Genomic DNA, 25,591 nt, shown 5'->3' on the forward strand with positions numbered 1-25,591 from the left:
TTGACCTCTAGGGCTTCATTATTTATTTATTTATTTTTGGTACAAAGTTTATTATTGGAGACATAGCACAACAACAAATGGGAAAGCACACAGAGAAACAATTCATTTAGTTAAGAGAAAAGCAAGGCAAAGAGAAGGATGTGGGCATCCTCCCTAGTGAGGAGGACCTGACCTCTAGGGCTTTAGACTCAATAAATCATCCTGGAGAAACTGAGGGTCTGGGAAGAGGTATACAAAACCAGAAAAACTTAAGCATTTCAGGAGCCCTGTAGTAGCTTGGTGCTCTTCTATTCTGCCCTCTGGCTGTACCCAGGGTTACACCTGAAGACTAGGGCTGGTCCTACATCTGGGTTTCTCCCCTGGGGACTTCACTTTCTCCAACTGAGGTCTCTGAAGCCAGATCTCTCTCTCATCCTCGCCCCTACAACTACAAGCCCCTTCTCAGACTTTGAGCCCTGCCAGATTCAAAACTACACCTGGGAATCCAGATTGCTCTGCAAGCACAGTGGTCTCTGGCCCTGCTTCCTCTCATTCCTCCCCCAGTGGTCCCCAGTCCCTGCCTTTTCCAGCCTACTGACTGCTTTATCCCTGAATGAAGCCTCAATTTCACATTCACATTCTTCCTGGCTCCAAGTCTTCCTCTGGTCTCAGGACTTCCCACCACCTCTCCACCTTCTCAGGTTGGCCCTAGTCTCTTTCCCTCCTAGCCTCCCTTGCTAACCTCCATGTCCAGTTCTCCCATCTCTTGATCCCCTTGAGGAGACCAGCTTGAAGCTTCTCTCCAGGCCCCCTTCTGGTCCTGGGGTCCTTCTTATAGCTGGGGCTCCTCTGGGCTCAAATTCTCCACCTCCTCCCCCTGAACTCTCAGTGCTCCCACCAAAGCTGACTCTTATTGCTGGGCTGTCTCCCCATCTCTGCTTTACTCTGATCCTCTGTGTCTGCCTCCTCTGTGGGGCTCCCTTGGTATCTCCTGGAAGTCTCTGCCCCGGCCGCATTCCTCCTCCAGATTTCATTCCCTCTTTCATTCCCGGGCTTCTGGTCCTGCTCCCATGTCTGTGCATGGATCTGCCCCGGTCTAGCCATACCCCCTCTCCTCCCTGGTGGCTCTCTCCCCCATCTTCTCTGGCTCCCCTCACTCTAAGTCCTCCACTGGTTATGCCTGTCACTTTCCTTCTCTGTCTTTCTAGTTTAGTCTCTCCTCCCAGTGTCTTCCCTCCTCCCCCGACCCTCTTACCCCTGCCTTTGTCTCTCTCATCTCTTCCTCCTGCTCTCTCTATCTCTGTGCCCCTGGTCGGTGTCTACTTCTCCCATTATCTCTCAGGATCCCCTTGGTCTCTCTGACTCTGACTTTCTCTCCCTTCCTCTCCCTCACCCCAGGATCTCTGTCTCTGCCTCTCTCTGAGTCCTCGCTCCCTCCCTCTCTTTTCCTCGGCTCTCTCCGGCTCCCTCTCTCGCCTCGGATGACAGCGCTGCCTCTTTTGTTGGCTCCGCAGCCAATCGCGGCCGCTGACGACACGGGGGCCGGGGCTATAAAGGGCCTGGCCCGGGCTCGGGCCCCCCCAGCCGCCCGCCCCGGCCGCCCGCCCGCCCCGCCCGCGCGCCCGCCGCCCCCGGCCCCCCCGGCCCCCCCTCGGCCGGGCAGCCCCCAATCCCCGCGCCGCCCGGACCCCCTCCTCCCCCTCCCCCCGCCCCCTCCCCGCGGGACTCCGGCGTCCCCGCCCCCCAGTCCTCCCTCCCCTCCCCTCCAGCATGGTGCTCGCGGCCCCGCTGCTGCTGGGCTTCCTGCTCCTCGCCCTGGAGCTGCGGCCCCGGGGGGAGGCGGCCGAGGGCCCCGCGGCGGCGGCGGCGGCGGCGGCGGCGGCGGCGGCGGGGGCCGGGGGGGAGCGCTCAAGCCGGCCGGCCCCGTCCGTGGCGCCCGAGCCCGACGGTTGCCCCGTGTGCGTGTGGCGGCAGCACAGCCGCGAGCTGCGCCTGGAGAGCATCAAGTCGCAGATCTTGAGCAAACTGCGGCTCAAGGAGGCGCCCAACATCAGCCGCGAGGTGGTGAAGCAGCTGCTGCCCAAGGCGCCGCCGCTGCAGCAGATCCTGGACCTGCACGACTTCCAGGGCGACGCGCTGCAGCCCGAGGACTTCCTGGAGGAGGACGAGTACCACGCCACCACCGAGACTGTCATTAGCATGGCCCAGGAGAGTAAGTGGGCGGCGGGGTAGGAGCGGTGGGGTGCTGGCTCCCGCTCCGGCTCCGAGAAAGTGAGCGCCTCCGGCTCCGAAGCGGGGCGCTCCCGGTTGCTCCGGCCGGAAAGCCTTTTCTGCGAAAACTTGATGGATTGGGGGGCGGGGGCTGCTCCACAAGTTTTCCGAGCTGTGGAGATGGGCTGCGGAATTGTGTGCCCGCCCCGCTCCCGGAGGTGAGGGGGCAAACGGAAACGGTTGCGAGATACCGCTTCCCACCCGTGTTATGGGGATTCTGCAGCGGAGGGGAAGGGGCAGCAACTCATCCTGAAGGGTCCTGGTGGAGAGGCTGGAGAACAGAATCGGGAGCCTCCGGGACTCGCGCAGTCCCAGCCAGGCTGCCGTGCTCTCCGCCTCTCAATGGACCTGGCACCGACTCACCACCCCGTACACCTTAGGCTTTGCAACGCGCCCCTCGGGCTGCCGAAAACCTAAGGCTCCTTTCCGCCTCCCAGGAACGAGATCCCTAGCCCTGTATCTCAGCCAGGGCTCAGCAGGCACCCAGCCGGCACTCATTCCACCAGGAGCCCTTCTGACACGGGCTCTCCCGAGGGGCCGGGAAAGCGGTGCCTTCTTGGTACTAACAGAGCTCAGAAAACTCAACTCCATGGCGCTCGGGCTAAGGGCAACTCAGACCTTAATGATGTATCTCATATTCACCCGCCCCTAGCCGCAACCAGAGGCTTGAGGAGCGAGAGGAAGACTGAGGGAGGAAAAAAAATTGGTAGGAGGGAGGGGGAACCCAGGCATCCTAGTCCCTGGCCAAACGTAAGATGAACATGTTAATAGACTTGAGCTGCTTTGAAATTTTATGGCCTGGAAAATCCAGGCCAACATTGCCCCCCCACCCCCACCCCCTGCAACCCCCCAGCTCTCCCTAAGGTCAAATGATGCCCTTTCTCCCTCCCCGCACTGAGGTGTTCCCCCCACCCACCCCACCCCCAGCAACTCCAGGGAACCAGATCCCCTCATTCCCTTGTGGTTTGGCAAAGTCGCCCCCCTCCCCACCAACTGGTTTTATGGCTCTGAACAGAAGAGGGGGAGACTGGTTTATTGGCAAATGGGTCATAAAAAGCTGAGGGCTGAGGGGAGTCCTAGCGGCCCACCCCCAAGGGAGAGGCACAGGAACCCAGGTGTGCCTCTGGGAGGCTGAGTGCCCGACACTGCCACCAGTTTTTCTGTGACCCTAACTCCACAGTACTTGGTCAGGGCTGTAAAGAAAAGCACACTCAAAGGACTAGGAAACTATCCTGGGGTGGGGGGTGGGAAGGTCTAGGATCTGGTCTTGAGTTCCTCAGTCTCCCTTCTGTTCTTAAGGTTCTGCTTTTATACAAGCGATGGTCAGACTGACTGAGAGCAGAGATGGGGGTTAGAAATCAAGTTAGAAACAAGAGTGGTCGAGGAATTCTGAAGAAGAGTTTGCTGGAAGAAGATGAAGGGTATGGAGGAAAGAGATACTTTGGTCTATGCGGTGCGGGTGTGTGAGGATTTCGAGTGTGAGAGATGGAGCTGTGGACTTCCCCTTGCTCATTCTATCCCTAGCATCTCTTAACCAATAGGCCAGAGCCCAGAGATCGCTCTGGTCGCTGGGATGCAGGAAGTGAACAGATGCTGCACACAGAGTTTGGGAAATGCAGGTTAGACTCAGGGGGTGGGCAGAAGGGGGAAGGACACCAGCAGGTGGGGTTCCACCTCAGCTTCTACCCTCCAGCCACCCCAGGGCTTGGATAACTAGGGAACTGGGTCTCCAGCCAGGTATTGTACGTCCCCTTTAAGAGACAAGCTGAGCTCTTAAGAGAGGGAGGGGGAGCCCAGGGGCGGGGAGGGAGAGAGGGGAAAAGGAAAAAGAGACTTTTATAGTCTAATCCCCAGGGACCCGCTTTAATAAGAGACTTGTGCTCTGCTAATCGGGGGAGGTGTTTGTCAGCAGAGATGGCCTCGGCTCCCCTCCCCCTCCCTCCCCTCCCCCAGCCCTCTACCCTGGACCCCAGCCCCCACCTCTCCTAGGCTGCACTGCCTGCCCTAGTTCCCTCCACCCTCTCAGGCTCTCCCACCCCAGCCTCCATCCTGGGAACCCAGCCCCCTTGCCCTTCAGAGAGCCAAGCCCAGCCCCTCAGTTTCTCTCTCTCCTCCCTACACCCAGAGGCCCCTGCCCTCTCTGTCCAACCTCCTGCCCCTAGGCTTTCCAGCCAGGGTAAGGAAAGTGTGTTTGGTGTTTGGGAGTGGGGGGTGTGGGAAGAGGAGGAGGTGGTGAGCAGGGAGGGGGTTGGGCTTTTGCTGAAAATAGTGCAGTGACCTCTCTCCAGACCAGAGCCGCCTACTAAACCTGACCTGCTGCCTGCCACCAACCCGATCAATCCGACACAGATGTGGCTCCTCCCCCTCCCCTTGGGAGCTGGGCTGTGTGTGCACTGGGGACGCTCTCAAGCCCCTGGTCCCCTCTGTGACTCTACCTGTTTCTTTGTTCCTCCCCCTGTATTCGTCTATCCTTTCTCCTTGCCCCACTAGTCTTGGCTGCCCACCTCCTTTCAGCTTCCTAACCCCCATTCAACTCCTTTAGTGTCCCTCCTCCTCTCCCAGTGTTCTCCAGCTCCCATATTTCTCCCCCTACCATGATCTTCCCCTCTGCTTCTCTCCTCCACTTCTATCTCTTCTAGATGTGTCTTCATCTCTAAGTCTCTTCTCTATTCTTATCTCTCACCCTCTCCAGTCTCTCCTGTTTCTTCTCCTTTCCCTTTTCTTTCTCCGAATGTCTCCATCCTGTCCCCTTGTGGTACCAACTGTCCTCATATCCGCTGGGGGAGAAGTGTATGATGATTCCCAGGGGTGAGGATGGGGGACTCTGCCTGAAGGAACCAAAAGCCTTAGAAGGATGGGGCCCTGGAACCTAGTCCCCCATCACTAAGCCTCGGGTCATGTTTAGGTGGGGATACATGTTTAGAGTTTACAAAACTAACAATAAACCAACTGAGAAACTACTACTATTTTCACATTCTTTATTTAATGCTCAGCACTCCTATGAAGCAAGGATTATTATCTGTAACAATGAGAAGCTTGGTGAATAAGGTCACATATTGGTTAATGAGTCAGGCAGTGATTAAACCCACTTCAATTTTAGCCAAAGAACAGGGTTTATGCCAGGAAGAACTTTCGAGCACTTGCCTATGTAATTTAAGATGGGGAGCTTAGGGAGTTCATTCAGCATGTAGTTACTGAGCATGGCCTGGTACTGTGGGAGGCAATGAAGCTACAGTGGTGAGCAGTACAGAAGCAGTATCAACACAGTGTCTGCCCTCATGGAGATTAGTCCTTAATGGTGAAGGCAGGCAGGAAAATAAAACCATCTCTATACTGAAATTAGGCATAGTATGCTATTTGGATTGTTGCTTGTCACTGTCCATGTCACCAGCAGCTACCCTGCCCCAGGGACTCTTCCTCATCCCTGAAACTCCACTCCCCAAACTCTACCCCATCGCCCCATCACTGAAACTCCAGCCCCATCACTGAAAATCCAGCAGGAGGATAACTGGACCACTGGTGCTCTGGAAGCCTGGAGAAGAACTTAGGGAAAGAAAGCTGCAAAGGAACTTTGTGTCTTGGTTCCTGAACATCTGAAGATCAGTGAGCACTTCCCTCCCCATTTCACTTGGAGTATCCTCCTAGTATCTCCTAGGGTGGGGAATGGGGGAATGATTATGAAGCAACAAATGATAAATTCTCCAGGATTATGTAGACCTGGGCGTGATACATATGGGCTTGGACTTCTGATCATCCTTTTATGGCTCTGGAAGTTCATTCCTAGTTCTTCCTCAGGCTATTAAGAGTGATAATAGATATTCATAACCAATAGAAACATGATTTAGGGCGTTCTCAACTGAGATTAGAAAAGGGAACTGAGAGGAACTGAAATGGACACAGAAGCAGATATTAAGAATCATCCTTTAAACTCAAGAATGGTCAGATTATGGTCCAAAACAAAGGGAAATTGGCCAAAATGTAAAGCTGGGATGTTAATGACTTTTTACAGACTTATTGGCACTGGACTGAAAAACCAAAGGAAGCTCAGAGGAGAGAAGACATTACAGTTGATCTGATTTGTTGAACTTTATTTCTGATGCTTTGGGAAAGTAGGAGAAAAAACCCACAGAGGTAGTTCTTCCCTTTCTTGAAAGTGGAGGCATTAATGGTGAGGAGGAGGAAGCAGCTGAGGGAACTTTTCTCAGGGTCAAGGGATTGAGCAGTTGAGCATGTGTGCACGCGCATGCCTAACTCTGCAACCCTGTGAACAGGCTTGCCAGGCTCCTCTGTCCACGGATTTCCCAGACAAGAATACTGGAGTGGGTTGCTACTTCCTTCCTCAGGGTATCTTCCCAGCCCAGCAATCAAACCCTGGTCTCTTGTGTCTCCTGCATTGGCAGGTGGAGCACCACCTGGGAAGCCCAGATACATTGGGAGTGCTTAAGTAGTTCCATTCTCCTGGGTGTATTATTTCTAGTGGGAATGATGCAAGAAGCCTAGATTTGAATTCTGGTTTACTTCATGGAATAAATTTAGTCCTTGCTCCCTATCTGGACCCTGGGTTATCCATTCCCTGAGGTTGTCTGTTTTGGGGGGGCCTGTGCCAGGCTATACCTGGCCACCAGACAAAATAGAGCAGAAATGGGGCAAGGTGACCTGAGGACAGCAGGTGTGGTATGAAGTTTGGCTTTTATGGGGAGCATCAAAGGTTCAGAAAAAGTTGGAGCCCTGTATGCTGTAAAAGTTGGAGGAAGGGAAGACTGCAGATGAAGAATTCCCCAATAACTACTTTTGCAGCTTACCTGGTAGAAAGGAACCTATGCATTAAGACAAACATTTAAGGAAGGGGCGCAGATTAGTAAGGCCTGACAGAACCATTATCTTACAAGGAGAGCAGGGGGTGCTGTTCTAGGTACCAGTGATACAACAATGAAGAAGACAGGCAGGGGAGAAGGGTAAAGAACTGGAAAACACAGACCGAGGAGTCTGAGCAGTCAATGCCACCAGGGCTGCTAACCTCCTCCACAAACACTCTTTGCTGATACTGTGCCCCCCTTCTCTCTTATCAGCCGACCCTGCGGTGCAGACAGATGGCAGCCCTCTTTGCTGCCATTTCCACTTCAGCCCCAAGGTGATGTTCACAAAGGTACTGAAGGCCCAGCTGTGGGTGTATCTCCGGCCTGTGCCCCGCCCAGCCACAGTCTACTTGCAGATCTTACGACTGAAACCACTAACTGGGGAAGGGACTGCAGGGGGAGGGGGCGGAGGCCGGCGTCACATCCGTATCCGCTCACTCAAAATTGACCTGCACTCACGTTCCGGCCACTGGCAAAGCATTGACTTCAAGCAAGTACTACACAGCTGGTTCCGCCAGCCACAGAGCAACTGGGGCATCGAGATCAACGCCTTCGATCCTAGTGGCACAGACCTGGCTGTCACGTCCCTGGGGCCGGGAGCTGAAGGGCTGGTGAGCAGGGAGCCTGAGATACTGGCAGATATGAATAACCTGGCCCTGAGGAGGTGGGGTGTTGGAAGTGGTAAAGCAGGAATGTAAAGGGGGTTAGGGACCAGCATGATTTTTCTAGGCCTGGAGCTGACTCTAGAGGGGTTAGGTGGTGGTGGTGATGGTGGTAATAGGGTGATACCAGTTTTCAGAGATCCAAGGCAGGCCAACAGTTGAAAACTGTATTTGGGGTGAAGGTGTGAGTTAATAGATTCACGGGACAACAAAGATGGGCTGTTGTTGAGACCTTGGGCCAAGGGGCTGATGAGGGTCAGGTTGCCAAGAGAGAGAGAATTAGGGAAGGTGAGTTTAGGGAGACATGGCTAGCTGGCAAGAAAAGTGGGTAGAAAACAGGGGTTGGGGAGGGGAGCACTGGAGAAGCTCAGAAATCACTTGGTCTCTGTTCTCCTGCCCCTACTGAGGGGCAGGTGAGAAGAAACAGGGAGTAGGAGCTCCTCGAGGCTCTATTACATCTCTTTCTCCTCTCCCTCACCCCCAGCATCCTTTTATGGAGCTTCGAGTCCTAGAGAACACAAAACGGTCCCGGCGGAACCTGGGCCTGGACTGCGATGAACATTCAAGTGAGTCCCGCTGTTGCCGCTACCCGCTCACTGTGGACTTTGAGGCTTTTGGCTGGGACTGGATCATCGCTCCTAAACGCTACAAGGCCAACTACTGCTCCGGCCAGTGCGAGTACATGTTTATGCAAAAGTATCCGCACACCCACTTGGTGCAACAGGCTAACCCAAGAGGCTCTGCGGGGCCCTGCTGCACACCCACCAAGATGTCCCCAATCAACATGCTCTACTTCAATGACAAGCAGCAGATTATCTACGGCAAGATCCCTGGCATGGTGGTGGATCGCTGTGGCTGCTCCTAAGGTGGGGGACAGCGGATGCCTCCCCAACAGACCCTGCCCCTAGACTCCCCCAGCCCTGACCCCCTGCTCCCCAGGCCCTAGAGCTCCCTCCACCTCTTCAGATGTAACATCACACCTTGTTCCCTGCCCACACGGTGTGCAATACAACCGAGGGAGGCAGGTAGGGGATTGAGGGATGAGGGGTTTGGGGGAAAGGGGGGAGAGGAGGGGCATGGTCAGGTGGGGAATGTCTGAGGTGAGAAGGTTTGGCAAGAAGACAGAGAGACTAGAGACAGAGGTAGAGCAGAGGGATAGAGACAGAGGAACAAAAAGCAGCAGTGAGAAGGCAAAGGGATAGAGATGCAGGAGAGACAGAGACTAGGCAGAGATAACCACGAGAAAGAGACAGAAATGGAGTACTAAGAGAAAGCCCCACGCCAAGCCTCCTTTCTTCCACTGGCAAGGTGAGGGGCTTGGTATGGCTGGGGAGGTCCCCTGACTACCATTCTCAGTAAGAGAGGAAATCAAAATCCATTCTTAGCTTCTTCTCTTTCTCCTTCCAGCAGTGGCTGGGGGAAGGGAAGTGAGGGCAGGGGCAAAAGTGAGGATCTGGGAATTTTATTTATTTATTTATTATGACTTTTCATTTTTTGGTATTTCATTTTTTGGTATTTGGCTTTACTTAAATAGATGGGCCCCTGCCCACTGTGCCCCATTTGTACCTTATTCCCCAAACCCTGTTCTCCCTCAATACTCACCTACTTAAGCACTTGTTTAAAGCTTCCAGGGTTGAGAATGGGAGTAGAGGGCAAGAGGGCTGACATGGAAGTTTCCAACCCCAAAATCACCCTACTTAAACTTCCTGAGCCAAACGGGTTGAACTGAATTCCAGCAGTCACAGAAATGGTAAGAGGTTAGGGTTTAGGAGCTGGGGGGGTTGGGGGAGGGTGGGAGGGAGGGGCTCAACATCCAGGATCTGTATGAGCCACAGAACTAACCCTCAGGTCTACCCTCTCCGTACTGACTTCCTTAGGCAGAGGTGTGGCCTGCTTATGCCCAAATTCCCCCCAGCCAAGAGAGAGACCAAAGAGCCTGCGGAATGCCTCTGCTCCCTGCCTCTATCTTCAGGTCCATAAAAAGAAGAGTAGAGACAGCCCAGAGTCCCCAGGTCTGCGAAGGGTCAGGAGGGGTCAAGAAAGGAGTAGGGAGGCTGAAGGATACAGGGCATTTGAATCCAAATCACTGCTCTGGGCTAGGGAATAGAGCCAGCAGACAGAGGTGGAAGGGATTCTGGAAGGGGGACCTTTCAGTCCCCCAATCCCAAAGCTCAGGGTGGAAGGGGGTAGAACAAGGGAGCAGAGTGTCTATAATTATTTTTATCTTTTATTTTTGGAATCTAGCAGTACCTGGCAGCAGGGAGGGGATGATACAGTGGGGAAAAGCATCTGACAAGGCCAGTTAGAGCAGAGGTTGGGAAGGATGGAGACTTCCTGCTTTGGAAAGCTGGAAAGCAGGCAGGGACTGGTTGCCACTCCAGGTCACTAGCTGGGCCCATTCATTCCTTTCACAATCCTGACCCATCCTCCTCTGGACTCACTGTGCCTCAGTTTCTTCCCCTCGATGGAACGAGAAAATAGCAGCACCCGCCACAGCCAAGAGATGAATTCTGAGCACTTACCACGGGCACTTTATGGACATAAAATACCTCTCGCTGTGGGACAGATAACCAGGGCACCAGAGTAGTGGTGAAGAGATGTGAGGCTTAGAGGAGTCACAGGCTTCAGAGTACAAGTTCCCCTCTGCCTCCCAGCTGGACAGTGCCTGACACCAAGGAGCTGAGAACCTTCTGATCCATACCCTATCCATACCTCACCTCCAGACCTCTTGGCTCCAGGCAGGAGACTACAGGATGTCAGGAGTGGAGGGGGAAAGAACCTTCAGCAAAACGAACTCTGAGTAGAGCATCAGTCATGGGTCTGACGCAAACAATACGGAACACAAGTAAAACCTGAGCTGGAAAGCTGACCTGGAAGGCTTGTTCTTCCCGAGAGCATGACTTTCCTGCCTGGCCCAGCTGGTGGAAGGGGCAAAGGTATGTAACCACCTTTGGAAAGGTGATGGTGGTGAATTTTGGCATCTTATTCCCATTCCCATAGTGAAAAAGTCAGATGAGGTATTTTGGTGCAGGAATGGGCAAGGGCTCATTTCAACTTGCCTCCTCCTGTGCAGCAGCAGTATGATCCCCCCCTCTCTCCTCTCTGGCCCTGTTCTTCATCACTCCTTCTGCTCCAATCTTGGAGAACAAGATGCACCTGACCACCAACACCATTCACATTTCCTTGGTGGGAAAAAAGAAACAGAGAAGTGAAGAACAGAAGATGCCTCCTCCAAGGTCAAATGCCCATGTCTCTTGATCTTGGCACAGGGTGGGGATTGGGCAATAGGCATCAGGTGACTTCCCTCTACAAATTCTAGACAGCTGGGGCAGTAGACTTGGAGACACTTAGAATATGCCCCTTTAATGCCACCAAATAAAGACCTTTGGGGGAAGGTCATTCTCTTATGAACATAAATCTATGAGTTGAAGTCTCATTCCCCTGGTCTTCCTCACCCCCAAAGAGGCATGGGGTAAAGAGGCTTGGGGGCATAGCCCAGCAAACTAGTGGGAACTAGTACCCCCTCTCACCTTATGACGTGTGTGGACCTGGCCAGTGCCCCTCTGATCATAATTAGTGTAATTATTATTTACTTTGTGTATTTGTTACACCGTGTGTGTGATTGCCTTTGTTTGTTAAGGGTGTCTGAGGAGTATGGGGCTGACAGGGGCACTGGAATGCCGGGAAAGGACCTCTTCACTGAGATCAAGGCTTCCTGAAGGGAACCATTGCAAAAAGGCCATCAGGCAGTTTTCAAGTTATGTGACAGAGGGCAAAGATGGCCATAGGGTGCTCTGAGTTTTGGGATGGTCACATGACACAATCCAGCACTTGAACCTGAAAAAAGAAAAATAAAAGCAGTCAAAGAATTTAGAATTCAGCGTTAAGCTCTTCTCCCTAATCAAGCGCCATGTTTACACCTCAGAGACCAGGAAGCAGAGGATCTGAGGGAGAATGAAACTTTGTGCTTAAGGAGTAAGAAGATGGGGGTCTTTGGGATGAGTGCTGGGGCTTGCAGCCAAGGAAGGTTGGGCAGAGGATGGGAAAGAAAGGGAACCTAGACCAACTCTTCACTGGAGGCTTGATCCTAAACAGTCCCAAAGATTACAAAACCCTCTCCCAGCCTCCACAGAGCAGAAGATCTAAGTCCTCTTGAGATATGATTCAGATAATATCTATCCTATTTTCCTGAAGTTCCCTGACCCTAGGTTTCCTCAACACAATTTCAACAAAATCCACAAAACCAACCCAACTTTGAACTTCTGGTGTTCCAAGACTGGTTAAGCATCTTAAATACTTTCATTCTACTATAAAAATGTCTCCCATGTCCCTGGAGCACACTTCCCAGGGCATACAAATTGGTGGGGGTGGGGGGGGGTAGCAAAAGAATCCTGCCTGTAACTGCAAGTAGGAAAGTTCCTGTGACATCAGTCTGACCCAGAATGGGGCACAATATGGGTTCAGTGTGCCCCTGTTCTTTCCCTACCCTGTCAGTTCTATCAGCAGACTGACCCCACCTCGGACCAACTTCCAAGCTCAGGGAGGACTGAAGTGCTACACTGTGTTCTCCCCACCAGGAGCTGCTTTATCCATACCTACCCTCTTTGCCCCAGGTAAAAACAGATCCCCCACCCTGCCCAACTGAGAACACCAAAAAGTTACAAGATGATGTTTACCCTCAAACATCTGCAACCTAATGGATGAGTAGCTACCCTATACTTTGTCTCTGCCCACATCAGGGGCCCCAAGCTAAAAACCAGCAGATAGGGGCATTTACAGCTTCTGGTGTATGGTGGGGCAGAAGCCAGGAAGTCAATGCGCCAGCCACAAAGCCAGCTTTCTTGTCAGTGAGCTTGGTGTAAGGGAACAACTGGGACAACTCCTATCTATTCTCACTCTCAGAATCCCCCAAAGCATTTGCGTATGTGGTATGCACACACATGCACTCTCAAACTAGTACACTCAGCCCCCTACTCCTAGCTGTAACTTATTCAGGAAAAAGAAAGTACTTCTACTATAAATCACCAAGTAAAATTAAGAGCTAATCATTACTGAATGATTACTCTACAATATATGATAAGCAAACTGTGCTCCTTACATAAATATGACAGTTCTCACAGAAACCTTCACAATAAGATTGCTATTGGCACAGAATCGAAGAGTTAAGAATGATTAAATAATTTGCCCAGGGTCTTGGAGAGTTGAGCCAGTGTGGCAGAACAAGGAATTATACTGAAGTAGTTGCTATACAATATTTCATTCTATTAATAGTGATATGAGAGATAGAAAAATTAAAGGCAGGGATAACTGAGAAAGGAAAAGAAATAAAGAGAAAGCTAGAAGTACTTTAGGCTCAATGGAAGTCCAAAATCGCAAAACTTGGTATTTTTCAGTCCCTTTGGAAGGAAATACAAGAAAAGTGTGTTGATATGTTGCAAGAGAGGGGGACATTAGATTTTGGTGGAGTCCAATAATCAGAGATGAGTAACACTGTCAGGGGGTCCTCATGAAAGAGAACAGGGAAAAACATTTATTATAGAATACATTCATATTCTTATTTATATTAGGTCTTTCCTTCCACCTGATCTGACATGGCAACAAGACCCAACACCAAGAAGTGCTGTTATTTGCATCTTCCTTCCTTATAGCCCTCGCCCCCACACAAGCTTCTAGCCTTGTATCTTCAGAAGTAAATTCCCAGGATTTGGGGTGGGGGGAAGGGCGGTTTATAGTGATGGTGGAGAAAAACAGAATGATCCTAGAGAACCATAAAAAGGTGCAGATTTACAGCGGAGGAAGCTGGCTCTCTCCGCATCTTTTATAGACTCCCTCATTAAGAGCTTCCAGGTATGCAGAGAATGTCACAGCTTCAAAACAGGGAAAAGCAGCCTGGAGTTAGCCAACTACATCTGGATCCTGGATTAGCTACACTCAAGAGACTGGAGGATAGGAAGGAAGGGTACTTGGATCCCAGATAAAGAACTGCAAGGTTGGATGCCTGTTCTGCTTCTCAAAGGACTTACTGTTTTAGGACAGAATTAGTAAAAATTGTAGGGATCCTGAACTAGTCATGCTCAGAAAGTATATATGGAATGATTATAGCGAGACAGGAAGAGGAGGATTTGGTGATCAGGCTTGGAAGTGAGAGACTTCTGACCAACATAAGAACAGCTGCTGGAATAGGATGAAAAAGGCTAGTAAAAAACCCACACAAACCTGATGAGCAATTCTGGGCTTCCCTGGTAGCTCAGCTGGTAAAGAACCCACCTGCAATCCTGGAAACCTGAGTTTTATCCCTGGGTTGGGAAGATTCCCTGGAAAAGGGAATGGCTACCGACTCCAGTATTTTCGCCTGGAAAATTCCATGGACTGTATAGTCCATGGAGTTGCAAAAAGTCAGACATGACTGAGCGACTTTCACACACAGCTGTGTCAAAAATATGGGGAAAGTGAGTTAAGTATGGAGAAGAATGATTAGGCTTCAGGAAGAGAATCCAGGGGACAGAGGATGGGGGTGCGGAGTCTGAATACCCTTCTGGAACATTACAGAGGATAAGGAAACAAAGTGAAGAAAACTTCTGAAGGACTTAGTGCTCCACTCTTCTTTATGAGTGTCTGCTCTATTCTTTTATCTCTTATTTTGGGTAGAAAACCCTTACTGAATCTATAATCTCTGTAAAGATACAAAACTGAACTAATTCTCTCTCTGGTTCCATTTTCAGAGTGAAAGAGGAAAAGCTAGCTTTAGGATCAGGGCCTAAAGAAAAGGGAAGCAGACAGTAGAGCCCAAGAGAGAAGAGGAGGAAGTTTAATCAACCTTCCCTTTTGCACATTTCTCCAAAGTCTTAGAATGGGGCAAAATTCACAACAAATGCGCAGTCTTTGCATCTGCTCCCCAAGACACCGTTTTTCCTAAAGCATCTAAACTTAGGTCCCCGTCCTCCAGGAACTAAAGAGACTTTGTGAAAAGAGGTTCTTGTTAGGAAGATGATCAAACATTATTCTTCTATTAATTATAAAACCAAAGGTGTTATAGAAAAAACCAGAGGTGTTAGTAGAAACGGGAACAATGAATTAATTACACCACAGCAACATGAGATCTGGTCATGAAACCAGAGTCTTCAGGTAAGGTGCCAGGTTCTTAAGTTTTACTACCAAAACCCAAACAAAGCCCAACCTTATATAGATGTATAGTACTAAAGATTAAGAGGAGAAACCCTATACCAACATGTCCAAAAAGATTAGGTATCAGGTCTCAGATCTACATGAAATTCAAATGCAGATAAGCAGCCCTGCTTAGGGAGAGCCAAATCCTAAGTAGGAGGCTTGGCAAGGAAAATGGATTTTAGTAATATCCAAGAAAAACTGCCACCAAAACTGCAAAAGCATGTTTCTGCAACAGAAAACAAACTAGTGTAGCTTGATCAGAAAATAGAAGGCTCTAGTCTACAGCTTACATTCCCAACAATCTAGGCAATAATCTTTAACACCTCTGACATCCTGTTATACTCTGAATCCCTACACACTTTCTTCTAGTTCTGAGGGGTACCCAGCCAAACTGCTTTCCTGAACTGCATGACCAACAGGATTCCACATATTGGCTTCAAATGCAACCAGTTAAGTCACTCTTGAAATTAGGGTCTTTCCAGACTCCAGAATAAGCACTCTACACTCCATTCTGTAATAGACTACCAATCTCTAGCCCTAGTGTTTATATACTTTGCACCTCCTAAAACCTACAGTATTGTATTTTATTCTAATGGGTCATTTCAACCTGTTGAAGCAAAAATTCATGGTGAAACTTGGCCTCTTCATGGAGAATAAAGAAGTAAAAGGATGCCTGTGAGTATGAGAGAAGGAAATAAATAGGCTTAAAGGCACATACTCAATCCTTTTCCTTGTTCTCTTTTCTAAAGGATAAAGGCATTATTGCTAATTCTCTATAATATTTGGTGAGTATCTCCTTATCTGGTCTAATCTGGCTCTAAGAACTCAAAGAAGCACCTGAGAAAACACATTGTTCTTTTTTCTATTTTTTTTATTAACAAGCAAAATAATAATTAAAAAACAACAACACAACAACAAAACCCTTAAAGTTGGAACTGCAATAAGTCAAACTGCTGCTGGAGTTCACAGATGTACCCAGGGTACATGCTCCCTCATTGCAAGGCAGGACCTAAGCACATAACTGTGCATTTAGGTATATATGTGACCAGGAAGAGTCAAAGAGGTGGAAACCACTGGAGAACAGAAAGCATCAAAAGCTTTTCATCAGGCAATTCCAAAGCGCTCTGCTCTTTTCCTCTTCTTTGCCTATAAAGAAGCAAGAAGAAAAAAATTAGATTGCAAGACAACAGTGGCTCAGGTTCCTGGCTGCTTTAATCCAAACTCACATGGACTACCACAAGGTCCAAGAAGGAGGGAAGGCCACGCTTAAGCTGGCAGCCAGAGATTTAATGTCTAAATCTCTCTTATCCACTAAGGGCAGTTTGGTGGAAGGTGGTGGGGGTTGGGTGGGGGGGAGGAGGAAGAAAAGAAGAGTGCTATAAAAGCCAAGATTCCAAAAGGAGAGAGGGCCACTCAGCTGTACAGCAAGTTAGCCTGGAAACAATGGATCCTTCAAAAGGCTGGGGAAAGTCTTCCAGTAAGTGGGGAAATGGAAAATTTCAAAGCACAAAAGGCTGACCAATACTGTATCATGGAGAATGTGAAGCGGATGCCCTTCTGGGCAATTAGGCCTGATCAGGAACTATTTCTTAGGCCTCCAAATCCATAGATAAATCTTCAATGATAACAGAATAAATGTGGGTGGGGGCCGCCCCAACATGGATCTTCTTTAAAGGAGTCAGTTGTTGGAGAGAGGGCACAAAATGGATAGAGGAAGAGAAAGATATTTTTCTTCTGTAAGTGACTCACGAAATAGTACAAGTTCTCACTCTAACCACTGTCCCCAGCAAAGAATCTTTCCCAAAATTCCATTCAGAGGTTTAATTTAGATTAAAAAGAAAAGCTGATCGTGATGAACGTTTTCTGGGGCTTTGTTGGCTTCCTGGTATTCTGGTTCATCCCTAAAGGTCCCAACTGAGGAGTTACCATCACTATGTTGGTGATCTGTTCAGTATGCTGCTACCTCTTTTGGCTGATTCCAATTCTGGCTCAACTCAACCCTTTCTTTAGACCATAGTTGAAAAATGAAACCATCTGGTACCTCAAGTATCACTGGCCTCGAGGAAGAAGACCTGTTTGTTTGCCAGTGCTCAGTCACTGAGGTCAGGAAGAGAACTCCTCTAGATGTAAAATCACCTCCATATCCAAGCTACCTTCCTTAACACACCCACTTTGGCCATCAGCTGCCTTAAACGTTCACACAACATCTGAATATCTTATTTTACAATGTGGTATTTTTTTCCTGTCATCTTTTTTACACTTTGATGAATGATGTGCCTATTTAATCTAAACTGTACTGCTTCTATAAAATGTTTATGCCCTCTTCCAAGATTGAAAGTGCTGTTCTTCTGATAAATAACGTTACTCTCTCCTTGGAATCTGTGGATTTGAAGATGGCTCCTGTCTGCTCACAACATAAGAATAAGCAGTGGTTAAAAACTGTTGTATGACAGACTCCGGTGGGGCAGTCAGTAGGAGAACATGTTCAGAGGGAAAATCTGTCCCACCAGAATTATACCAGTGTATTTAATATATTATACTTTTGTCAGGATGAATTTCTTATTTCTGCCATCTTTTGGAATACATGATTTTTCTGCTTTCTATGGGGAAGAAAAGTGGGCCTTCGCTCGTGGTCCAGTAGTTAAGGTTCCACGCTTCCAATGCAGTGGGCATAGGTTCAATCCCTAGTCAGGGAACTAAGATTCAACATCCTGTATGGTCAGATCAGATCAGATCAGATCAGTCGCTCAGTCGTGTCCGACTCTTTGCGACCCCATGAATCGCAGCACGCCAGGCCTCCCTGTCCATCACCAACTCCCGGAGTTCACTGAGACTCACGTCCATCAAGTCAGTGATGCCATCCAGCCATCTCATCCTCTGTCGTCCCCTTCTCCTCCTGCCCCCAATCCCTCCCAGCATCAGAGTCTTTTCCAATGAGTCAACTCTTCGCATGAGGTGGCCAAAGTACTGTATGGTACATGGCCAAAAAAAAAAAAAAGCTGAGTGCATACAAGCCCAGCCCACTGCACCTGGATTACTGATACAATTCTTTGGAATCAAATTAAAGTCATCTGGTTCATATAAACTCCATCAGCCTCAAACGTTACTACTCCCTTACAAACACTAACTCTCCCAATAAAAGCCATTATTCTTTTCTTCTCAATGAAATCCTCATCTGCCTTATATTGGAGGTCAAATGTACCAACTCAGTGGGCATGCCTGAATTAACAATAGTTTTCTTGGCAAAGAGGGAGTAATTTTTTTTTAATTAATTTATTTAAGGCAGTACCAAGTCTGCTGCCACATGCATGGTATTTCTTTAGTTGTAGTGAGTAGGGGCTACTCTCTAGTTGCAGTGCATGGGCTTTTCTCTGCAGAGGCTTCTCTTGTAGTGGATCATGGGCTCTAGGCACATGGGCTTCAGTTGTTGAGGCGCACCAGCTTAGTTGCTCTGTGGCAAGTTGGGATCTTCCCAGATCAGGGATCAAACCCATGTCCCCTGAACTGGCAGGCAGATTCTTAACCACTGGACCACAAGAAAAGTCCCAAAGAGGGCGTAATTTTAACCAGAATTAAAACAAGTCTAAGTTTATTTCTAGCTCATCCTGGCAAGTCAGCAAGCAGGTGGACATTTACTTACAACAGGTAATGCTTTATTTTGAATTAGCAGCACAAAGAATGCAAATTCTTAGTTTTTTCTTAATGAAGAATGTAAACTGATCTGATTCTGAAATTTTCAGTTTATTACAAAACTGACCCTGATATTTATTCATAGGGACCATATGATTTTGAGTGTGTAAGGTAACAGATTTAAAGAGGTCATCTCTAGAGACAGATGGAAAGAAATAAATTTGGATTAAATGGAAGAAGCAACATTTCAAATTCCTCACCAGCTAAGAAGTTTCTATCATTATTTTAACTGTTCATGTACACCTATGCTGACACTTGGTTTCTATTATAGATACTCTCAAACCAGCAAATCATTATTGTCTGTCAATGCCCTGAGCAGTCTGCCAATGCTCAGTCTCAATGAATGTTACTCCAAAGAATGCTGGTATATGGATGCATGCTACTGCTACTGCTAAGTCACTTCAGTCGTGTCCGACTCTGTGTGACCCCATAGACAGCAGCCCACCAGGCTCCCCCGTCCCTGGGATTCTCCAGGCAAGAACACTGGAGTGGGTTGCCATTTCCTTCTCCAATGCATCAAAGTGAAAAGTGAAAGTGAAGTCGCTCAGTCGTGTCCGACCCTCAGCGACCCCATGGACTGCAGCCTACCAGGCTCTTCCGTCCATGGGATTTTCCAGGCAGAAGTACTGGAGTGGGGTGCCACTGCCTTCTCCGAAATGGATGCATACGTCCTGACAAACAAAAGCTGTTCTTTCATTTTCAGAAACCATATGTAAAGAAAATAATAATAAGAAGAAGTCTCATTCGACTTCCCCAATGGTCCAGTGTTTACAGACTGTGCTTCCAATGCAGGGGGTGTGGGTTCAACCCCTGGTGAAGGAACTAAGATCCCACATGTGGTGCAATGCAGCCAATAACAAATTAAAAAAAAAAAAAAAAGTCCCATTTGACCCCAACTGTTCTATTTCAGATTGGAGAAGGAAATGGCAACCCACTCCAGTGTTCTTGCCTGGAGAATCCCAGGGACAGCAGAGCCTGGTGGGCTGCTGTCTATGGGACACGACTGAAGCGTCTTAGCAGTCCTATTTCAGAGGCAAGTTAGGCACAATGATATTTGTGTCTGGGTTGAATATGGTGGCATTAAATGATGAAAGAAATCTGCTTGGAGATAATTAGAGATATTGCTACTTACTAAATAATTAATAATATGACAAACACTGTCAAACATTTTATGCAGAATCACTTCATGATTAAAATACTGCTTCGAGGTAGGTTTTATTATCTCCCCCTTCCAGATGATGAACCTGAGATTCAAATAGTTACTATAACTTATAAGTAATATTTTGTAATACCAAGTGGCAGAGTCACTTAACCAAGTTTACCTGATTCAAAATCTTGTGCTCTTTCCTACTAGGTTAACTGGCTCTAACAGTGGATTACTAAAGTATACTGCTGAAATTCAGTAGGGTCACTTTATCCAGAAAACAGATATCAAGCAAAGGACCAAAAATCTTGTCATTTAGGCACCTAAGAAGTAGCAGGGAAATAAAACATTTCTCCATTCTGTTTGTCTTCGTTTTTCCATTCAAAGGCCCTGTGAAGCATTCCAGGTATATTTTACCTCTGTATCCTCTGTGGTTCCTGTTCCAGCTGAACTTGTGACAATCCCAAATCGCTCCTTCCTCTTTTTCAGCTTTTCGTCATCCTCCGACTGTTCAGGGACAAAGAAAAGGGTTGAAACAAGCTAGCCTCCATTCACAAGACAAATACCAGTGAAATTATAGTTTATTGATTATATGCTGGCCAACCTTGTGTTAAGAACTAAGGATCACACAAACAGAAAAAAAACAGGAAACTGAACAAGCTAGCATAGAGCATATTGTCCCTAGAATGACTAAAAATGGCAACCCACTCCAGTATTCTTGCCTGGGAAATCCCATAGACAGAGGAGTCAGGCGGGCAACAGTCCAGGGGGTCACAAGAGAGTCAGACACGACTTAGCGACTATAACAACAATTCTCCTATAGCATTTTGAAGCTACTATTCACATCCAGCACTGTTCAATGTCAGAATCTCATATATATTATATTCCCATCAGGACCTAAACCCTGCCACTTTATCCAACTTTAACAGTTATTTTCTCCTGTTCCACCTTCTTCTCATAGCCTGTCACCAGTAATCAAAAGCCCAGTCCTAAGATTAGAAACATCTAAAAGTAGGTGGCCTTCCTGGGTATTTCTTCACCCCTAAAAGCATATTCTAGAACTTAACATATCTAGACAAAGATCCTATCCTCTCAGATATCCCAGGAGACCCTCTACTACATAGACACATAACATCCTCATCATGGGCCAGGACACTTTCTTTGACTTTATTTACAAAAGGTAACCAAAGAAAGTAAGGTTAAAGGTGTTGAAACAACCTTTGAGCTTATGTGTGGTGCTTCAGAGCTGGATTAAACAAAACAAAACAAAAAAGGCCCAAAAAAGTTCATATTCCTGCAGTATGTAGGCAGTGTGTGTCTCTGGGTGTCCCAAAAACCAGAGTCAAAAGGAAAAGCAACCAAGAGAGCTACAAACACACAAGAACTTTAAAAATACCTTTACTCTCAACCCCAACAATGGAGTTGTCTTTGTTCTGCTAAGGAACCTGCTCCTAGTCAAAAGCAAGGTAGCTATATTTCTGTGTTCAATCTAACTAGCCCAGTTCTCTGAACACAGTAGTCAGGAGTACTTTCTCAGTCTTACTTTGGTTCTTTCAGCTTGAGAAACGTTCTTTTTCTCCCTTGTGCTGCATCTGCCTTCTAGCAAGGAAGAAAGAAGCTAAGAAAAGTTGGTAGCTATTGAAGAACTGAAGAATCCTACACATGAGTTATCATCACTTAATCACAGTGTATTAGTAGAACAGAATACTGCCTACATAATTTGTCTGCCTTTTTCATTATAACCATCAGCAAATCCACAGTGGGCATATAATTAACGTAATCTAAACTACTGTAAAACACTGGGCCAGGTTCAAAGGAAAAAAGAAGTATTCTTGTCTTTAATAATCATAAACTAAAATAATCATTATTATATTATAGCCACTATTATTTGGGTTTGGGTGCTTACTATGTGCCAGGTACTATATGAAGTTCTTTACATGCAATATCTCATTTAACTGTTTTAACAACCTTAAAGATAACAGGTACTATGACATACATAGTAGGTCATTTTATAGGTAAGAACTCTGAGGTTTGGAGGGATTTAACTTGCCCAAGCCTCACAAACAGTTAAGCAGCAGAGCCATAAACGGAACCCAAGCCATTTTACTCGAGAACCTACTTCTTAACTTTACCAAAACCTCAGGTATCTCAAGTAAGCATTTCTTTGGAAAAACAGTAGCAGAATGGAAGTAGTGCTTAATTTCCAAGGGAAGAAGGATCACGAGGACCCTTAGCTCAATGCTAGGATCACATCCCCTTTCTACCAACCATATGCCTCTACTTTATAACCAGGAATCTAGGGAAAGGACTCCAATTAGTAGTCTCATACCTAACATTTTCTCAAAGGAACTTGTTTCTAATTTCGGCTAATTGGCTATTCCATATGTTGAACTGCATGAAAAGAATTAGGGGTTCCAATGGAACAGTCTGTTCCAATTCCAGGCCTCACTATATTTTTCTTTACCAAAGCCACTAGGAAGTTTTTCTTAATTTTGTCTACCACCACTAAAAGTGAATAAGAGATGTAAATGGAAATTTCAAAATGAGAATCTCTATAGAACATTGTAGATGAGCAAACCATTTTATTAAGCCTCCAGGCTAAGCAGGAAGCAGCTTTAGGGGAAATAAACCAGTCCATTCTAAACGAGATCAGTCCTGGGTATTCTTTGGAAGGACTGATGCTAAAGCTGAAACTCCAATACTCTGGCCACCTCATGCAAAGAGTTGACTCATTGGAAAAGACTCTGATGCTGGGAGTGATTGGGGGCAGGAGGAGAAGGGGATGACAGAGGATGAGATGGCTGGATGGCATCACCGGCTTGATGGACATGAGTTTGGGTGAACTCCGGGAGTTGGTGATGGACAGGGAGGCCTGGCGTGCTGCAATTCACAGCATCGCAAAGAGTCGGACACGACTGAGCGACTGAACTGAACATAGCGTTTTTGGGGATAGGCAGGACTAGACCATATCTTGTTGAACTACCACCATGGGCTTTTTTCCACCACAGGCTTTTTTCCAATCAATGCAGTGCTAGGTATACTTCAGGCTTCCCTGGTGGGTCAGCTGCAATGTGGGAGACCTGGGTTTAATCCCTGGATTGGGAAAAACCTCCAGAGAAGGGAACAGCTACCCACTCCAGTATTCCTGCCTGGAGAATTCCATGGACTGTATAGTCCATGGGGTCGGAGAGAGTCACACATGACTGAGCAACTTTCACAATTCACAGGGATATTTCAGCAAGTTCAGATCACAGAGGGAGATATTACTGCTGAAACCTAGCTATTCTCTCAGCACAAACCATAGGGCCATTCTCTTCACAAAGCCTATGTCCAGTTGGAATGTGTGGGACATTTTATCCTCTGGTTCTCTACTTTGGTATATACCAAAATGGGAGTTTGACTTTTAAATTAAATTTCCTGTGTTTCTTTTTGAGCTCAAAGGTGAGGAAAGAATGAGGGAAGAAAAAAGAAGGGTGGGTGAGGTTGAGCGGATATATTTCTCTAGCCACTAAGGCTAGTTATGAGAGGATTTCCCCTTGGGATCCCTTTTTTAATCCTTTGGTGCCTCTCCTGGAGATCCAGGCAGAGCATCTGCTCCAAATCTACCAGGGGCTTTAAGGGGAGGGGGCGGGGGAAACAATACAGATGCCCCCACCTCCCATCCCCTATGAACAGTCTGTACACCCTTCATCCGAAGAGACCAGTGAGGGTTTTATTTATTTGTGCATGCCTGCTCTTCCCTCCCTACCCAGTGCCCCTCAGCTCCCTTCCTAAAGCCTCTTTCCTCCTTGCCCTGCAGGGAAAGTACACAACAGGCCCAGGAAATCAACACAGTTCTAATGATCTCTCTCACTTGACCCTTCTAGCGTGACGGTGTCACATGGCAACAAATGTACAATAAACTTCACTCCATCTTCAGCTCCTTGCTGACAGGTTTTGATTCGTGGGATGGTGAGACCCATCTGAGGGAAATTACCTCGATCAAAACGCATCTCTCTCTGCATTCATCAGGCCAATGCTCCCCTAGGCCATGTTCAAGTGCATAAATGGGGTGCATCTGCAGGCAGCTCAGTGTCATATGCATTTGGAAATCTTTCCCTTCTTCATCCCTCCCCTACATCCCCCCCACAAACCCTCAACAACTAACAAATTCTTTTTCTTTCCAGGCACGCTCTTGAATAGTACTGGAATCTGAAGCACCCTTATTTGCTATCAAGTGAAAACTCCTCAAAACACAACTTGCATCCGAAGTCAGAAGACAAACGTGTCCTCACTGACTAAACACAGGCATTGGACTGATTGATCCACATCACTTCCGCATTTTCTCATTCAAGACTTAAAGAAGAAGGCTGACGTCAATAACTTTAGCATACATGATCCTGACTCACATTTCCCAATAAATGCCTTTTTTTTTCTTTTCAAAAGCTTAGAGATAAAAACAAAAGAACTGTGTGAAAGAGGAGACAGCCCATGTAAGAAGCAAAAGGCTCAAAGTATGATATATATTCAATAAAGCCAAATGTTTTCATGAATCACTATCACTGCATTTTCCATCATGGAATAAGACAGTTTCAAATTGAACTCTTTAGAAGACATCTTCAACTTTTAAAAATTCATTTTTCTTCCTGTTTCTCTTTCATATCTGGCAAATCCTTGGACAATCCTTGTACAATGGATATGAAAGACTGAGACATCCCAGATCACCCCAAGGTACAAATTATATCTGTGACAATGCTTAGTACATAGGAACTATCTATCATATAGATAGTCAATAAATGTTAGGCATTATTTCAACTGCTTCTTTCTGGTCCTTGAAACAAAGTTCGAGACCATCAGCAGAATTCTGAAGCTAACGTCCTTCTTCCACACTACAAGTGAAGTCACCAGAAGCTATTAAAAGGTGGTCCAGTGGTTAAGAGTCCCGTTCCAGCCCTGGTCCAAGAAGATCCCACATGCCACAGGGCAACAAAGCTCATGCGCCACAACTACTGAGCCCAAGCTCTAGGCCCTGCGTGCTGCAGCTACTGAGCTCGTGTGCTGCAGCTACTATAGCTGGTACACCTAGAGCCTGTGCTCCACAGCAAGAGAAACCCACACACGGCAACAAAAGTAGCCTCTGCTTACCACAACTAGAGAAAGCTGGCACAGGGCAACAAAGACCCAGTGCAGACAATAAATAAATAAAAATTAGGGGGAAAAAAAGTTGTTAAGAATCAGACTCACTATCAACACAACAAAATAATTTCCTTTAGTTGCAAGGCAAATGATATTTGGACAGAGGATCAGATTTAGGGTTAAGTGTACAGAACAGAACTCAGAAAAACCAGTCTTCTCTATCAGGTACTATTACATCTTCTCTTCCTGGGACCCTAAAAAAAGAAAATTTATGCTACCAGGCTTTATTGATTTCATCATCCCTAACAATTAATGACCACCAAAACCGATATCTATATAAAGTAAGGTCCAAGGGAACTGAGCAAGGATTTGACCTCTAACACTATAGACCCAATTCCAGGTACTCTTAAGGCCCTTGAGGAAATGCTTTCATAAATTACACATCAGTTTCTATCAACATCATCAATAACACTGAAACTATAAAATTAAACCATTCATCCACCAGTCATTCAAATATCCACTGAGAGTCTACTTTGGGTCAGATAATGTTCTGGCATTGGGAATAAAAGATGAGTAAGAAAAAAAAAAGATCCTTAACCTCATAGGACTTATAAATTCACAACTGAGTGACTATAAAGATATGTGCCGTTGTTCATTATATTACTGCACTGTGAGGATCCATGGGGAATCTTTCTTTCTGAATCCCA

General features: G+C 47.2%; 2 protein-coding genes across 4 annotated transcripts in view; one reads left to right on the forward strand and one right to left on the reverse strand.

The window, feature by feature from the left end:
* The first annotated feature begins 1,734 nt into the window (after positions 1-1,734).
* On the forward strand, positions 1,735-24,563 carry GDF11 (growth differentiation factor 11). Of its 2 annotated transcripts, XR_003511140.1 has the most exons (4): positions 1,735-2,191; positions 7,320-7,717; positions 8,253-10,704; positions 23,936-24,563. XR_003511140.1 is itself a non-coding variant. In XM_027542148.1 (3 exons), the coding sequence occupies exons 1-3, from the start codon at positions 1,750-1,752 to the stop codon at positions 8,631-8,633; spliced, it is 1,221 nt and encodes a 406-aa protein (XP_027397949.1). In that variant the 5' UTR covers positions 1,735-1,749; the 3' UTR covers positions 8,634-11,644. The 2 variants fall into 2 exon arrangements, 1 of the variants encoding a protein (XP_027397949.1); XM_027542148.1 differs by lacking the exon at positions 23,936-24,563 and having other exon boundaries at positions 8,253-11,644.
* SARNP (SAP domain containing ribonucleoprotein) overlaps positions 15,786-25,591 on the reverse strand; it is a 49,682-nt gene continuing 39,876 nt past the window's right edge. For both annotated transcript variants that reach the window (XM_027542156.1, XM_027542157.1), the window contains 2 exons: positions 20,187-20,276; positions 15,786-16,081 (listed from right to left, as the gene is read on the reverse strand). In XM_027542156.1, the coding sequence (XP_027397957.1) occupies positions 16,040-16,081; positions 20,187-20,276 (132 nt within the window). In that variant the 3' untranslated portion in view covers positions 15,786-16,039. The remainder of the gene's footprint in view (positions 16,082-20,186; positions 20,277-25,591) is intronic.

This window comes from Bos indicus x Bos taurus, chromosome 5, assembly GCF_003369695.1.
Source record: "Bos indicus x Bos taurus breed Angus x Brahman F1 hybrid chromosome 5, Bos_hybrid_MaternalHap_v2.0, whole genome shotgun sequence".
Taxonomy (NCBI): Eukaryota; Metazoa; Chordata; class Mammalia; order Artiodactyla; family Bovidae; genus Bos; species Bos indicus x Bos taurus.

Excerpts from the sequence above, each read along its gene's own strand:
- GDF11 (XM_027542148.1), top strand. The coding sequence starts at position 1,750 with ATGGTGCTCGCGGCCCCGCTGCTGCTGGGCTTCCTGCTCCTCGCCCTG. Across the intron at positions 2,192-7,319 it reads CATTAGCATGGCCCAGGAGA|CCGACCCTGCGGTGCAGACA; the intron begins GTAAGTGGGCGG and ends CTCTCTTATCAG. Across the intron at positions 7,718-8,252 it reads GGCCGGGAGCTGAAGGGCTG|CATCCTTTTATGGAGCTTCG; the intron begins GTGAGCAGGGAG and ends CCTCACCCCCAG.